The following is a 3,029-nucleotide window of genomic DNA, read 5'->3' as shown; positions in this document are numbered from 1 at the left end:
CACCTTCAAGGGACGACGGCTGCTGTGCAATGGAGGTGGCTATTCTAAGTTCCAACGGACGACGGCTGCTGCGCGACAGAGGTCACTGGTCGAAGGAGGTGACTGCTCGATGGAGGTGACTGTTCGACGGAGGTGACAGCTCGACGGAGGTGACTGCTCGACGGAGGTGACTGCGCGACGCCGGTGACGGAGGTGACTGCTCGATACCGAACCCGTGTGGCCGTGTGAGACTGTGATGGCGTTCTCAAAACCTTGCTCGACGAGAATTGTGAAGGGCTGAAGGCAATTAGGGATTTAGAACAGTGATTTAGGGTTTCATTCGTTGAAACGGCAGCGTTTTGCTACCCACCCCAAAAACCTGCCGGGTCACGGTTTGGTTCGACCGACCGGTTACCAGCCGGTTCACTGGTTCAACTCCGGTTTTCATATTTCACAGTTTTGCTGATTGCCCAAACCGTCTTTGTGTCTGGTTCACGGTTGGACTGGTTCAACCGGCCGGTCCGAACCAGTTTTCAGAACATTAAGTTGAAGCTCACTCCAATTCCTCCAGTTGCAGCTTTCTTTCAATTCTGGCTCCTCCCAATCCTGAGTTGCATTCCTTCATAGTCCAGTAAGCTTTGTGTTCACTTCTACCAAAAGGTGACAAGCCTTTCCGTAGACTAGGAGAACGGACTCATGCCAGTAAGTTGTCCGGTAAGCCCATAGCGCATCTGCAAGTCTAGTACTCGAATCCCTCCAATGAGGTTTAACAATCTTTTCTAGTATGCGCTTGATCTCTCTATTAGACAACTTGACTTGGCCATTTGTTTGGGGATGGTAAGCCATCGCCACCTTGTGAATGATCCCATGTTTTTTCAACAAATCTGTCATTCTTCTATTAAAAAAATGAGAGCCTTGATCACTCACGATTGCTCGTGTTGATCCAAAGCAACAAATAATATTATTCCTAACAAAAGAAACAACCATGTTAGCATCATCAATACGTGTAAGAATTACTTCCACCCATTTAGAAACATAATCAACAGCTAACAAAATGTATAAGAAACCATTCGAGTTTGGGAATGGACCCATGAAGTCAATACCTAAACATAAAAAATTTTACAAAACAACATTAGTTGTTAGGGCATCTCATCCCTCTTTGATATATTTCCAAACCTTTGGCATTGGTGGCAAGAGTCACAGAAAATACTAGCATCCTTAAAAAGTGTGGGCCACCAAAATCCGCAATCTAAAATTTTTCTTGTAGTTCTTTGAGGACCAAAGTGTCCACCGCTCTCAGAAGAGTGGCAGGCCTCTAATATAGACTGGATTTCGGATTGTGGAACACGCCTTCTAATTATTTGTTTAGCACCACATCTCCATAAATATGGGTCATCCCATATATAATACTTGGACTCGCTCTTGAGCTTGTCCTTTTGATGCTTAGAAAAATTAGGAGGAAAGGTACGACTAACCAAATAATTAGCTATGAGTGCGTACCAAGGAACCACCTCAGATATTGCTTGCAAGCTATCAAGTGGAAATGCATCATTGATAGGAGTGGATTCACTTTTAATATGTTCCAGGCGACTCAAGTGGTCTGCCACAAAATTTTGGGAACCACTCCTATCTTTGATCTCTAAGTCAAACTCTTGCAATAACAATATCCAACGGATTAACCTTGGTTTAGACTCTTTCTTAGCTAACAAGTATTTCAAAGCTGCATGGTCTGAATATACTACCACCTTAGTTCCAAGTAAATAAGCTCGGAATTTATCCAAAGCAAAAACAATAGCTAAAAGTTCTTTTTCGGTGGTAGTATAATTAGACTGGGCACCATCTAAAGTTTTAGAAGCATAAGCAATAATATAAGGGTCCTTACCTTCGCGTTGAGCTAGTGCCGTTCCTACTGCATAATTAGATGCGTCACACATGATCTCGAACAGCCTACTCCAATCAGGCCCTCTCACAATAGGAGCTTGGGTCACGGCAATCTTCAGCTTGTTAAATACTTCCATGCAGTCCTCACTCAAGTCAAACTCTATGTCCTTCTGCAGCAGACAGGACAGAGGTAGTGCAACCTTACTGAAGTCCTTGATAAAATGCCAGTAGAAACCTAACAGACGATCAAGCATTTGATCGATGAAAGGTAGTGGGTAGTGATCCTTCCGAGTGGCCAAGTTCAAGCGCCTGTAGTCAATGCACACCCTCCAGGAATTCTGCACTCTTGTAGCCATGAGTTTCCCATTCTCATTCTTCACTGTTGTGACACCAGACTTCTTCTGAACCACTTGTACTGGACTAACCCACTCACTATCCGAGATTGGATAGATAATGTCGGCTTCAAGCAGTCGGGTCACTTCCTTCTTCATAACTTCCAGAATTGTGGGGTTCAACCGCCTTTGAGATTGATGGATAGGCCTCGCTCCCTCCTCTAGAAAAATTCGGTGCTCACAGACTTGAGGGATTATACCTACTATGTCTGCCAAACTCCACCCAATAGCTTTCTTGTTTCTTCTCAGTACACTAAGCAGTCGCTCCTCTTATTGGGAAGTAAGTTCCTTTGCAATAATCACTGGAAGCTTCCGATTGTCTTCAAGATAAGCATACTTGAGGTGAGGTGGAAGGGGCTTCAACTCTATTTTCAGCTCATGGCTTGGCACTTGTTCATTCGGAACCATTGGAGGTGGCAAGGTGTCTTCAGTATACTCAGAGGGCTTCTCCACACTTGCACCTTGAGCCATGTTCTTCTCATCAACTGCCTCTTGGTGAACTTCAGCCACATTCTCATCAATAATGTCACACTGGAATCGAAAAGACATCCAATTTAAACCGAGAAGTCTTCAAAAATGGCCTCCCAAGCAAGATAGATGAAGGTCTTTCTGAGTCATTAGGGGGCATCTCTAGAATGTAGAAGTTAATAGGAAAAGTCAACCCCTTAATGCTCACCAAGACGTCTTCCGCAATGCCAACCACTGAGATTATGCTCTTATCTGCCAAAACAAAACGTGCTGCCGACCTTTTCAACGATGGAAGCCTCAAAGCATCAT

General features: G+C 44.3%; 1 protein-coding gene across 1 annotated transcript; it reads right to left on the bottom strand.

Moving 5' to 3' along the window:
* Nucleotides 1-600: 600 nt before the first annotated feature.
* On the bottom strand, nt 601-2,351 carry LOC107494291 (uncharacterized). The gene is made up of 3 exons (XM_016115341.1): nt 1,660-2,351; nt 1,190-1,509; nt 601-1,025 (listed from the first exon to the last, which is right to left on the bottom strand). Exons 1-3 carry the CDS (start codon nt 2,349-2,351, stop codon nt 601-603), a joined length of 1,437 nt encoding a protein of 478 aa, XP_015970827.1.
* Between the last annotated feature and the right edge of the window lie 678 nt (nt 2,352-3,029).

Source organism: Arachis duranensis, chromosome 1 (assembly GCF_000817695.3).
Source record: "Arachis duranensis cultivar V14167 chromosome 1, aradu.V14167.gnm2.J7QH, whole genome shotgun sequence".
NCBI classification, from domain to species: domain Eukaryota; kingdom Viridiplantae; phylum Streptophyta; class Magnoliopsida; order Fabales; family Fabaceae; genus Arachis; species Arachis duranensis.
This window is presented reverse-complemented; position numbering and strand designations above follow the sequence as displayed.

Bases quoted from the DNA above. Each gene is read 5' to 3' on its own strand.
- LOC107494291 (XM_016115341.1), bottom strand. From the start codon at position 2,351: ATGAAGAAGGAAGTGACCCGACTGCTTGAAGCCGACATTATCTATCCA. The intron at 1,510-1,659 runs GTTAATCCGTTG...TCCACTTGATAG, and splicing joins AAGAAAGAGTCTAAACCAAG to CTTGCAAGCAATATCTGAGG. The intron at 1,026-1,189 runs GTATTTTCTGTG...ACATTTTGTTAG, and splicing joins CACACTTTTTAAGGATGCTA to CTGTTGATTATGTTTCTAAA.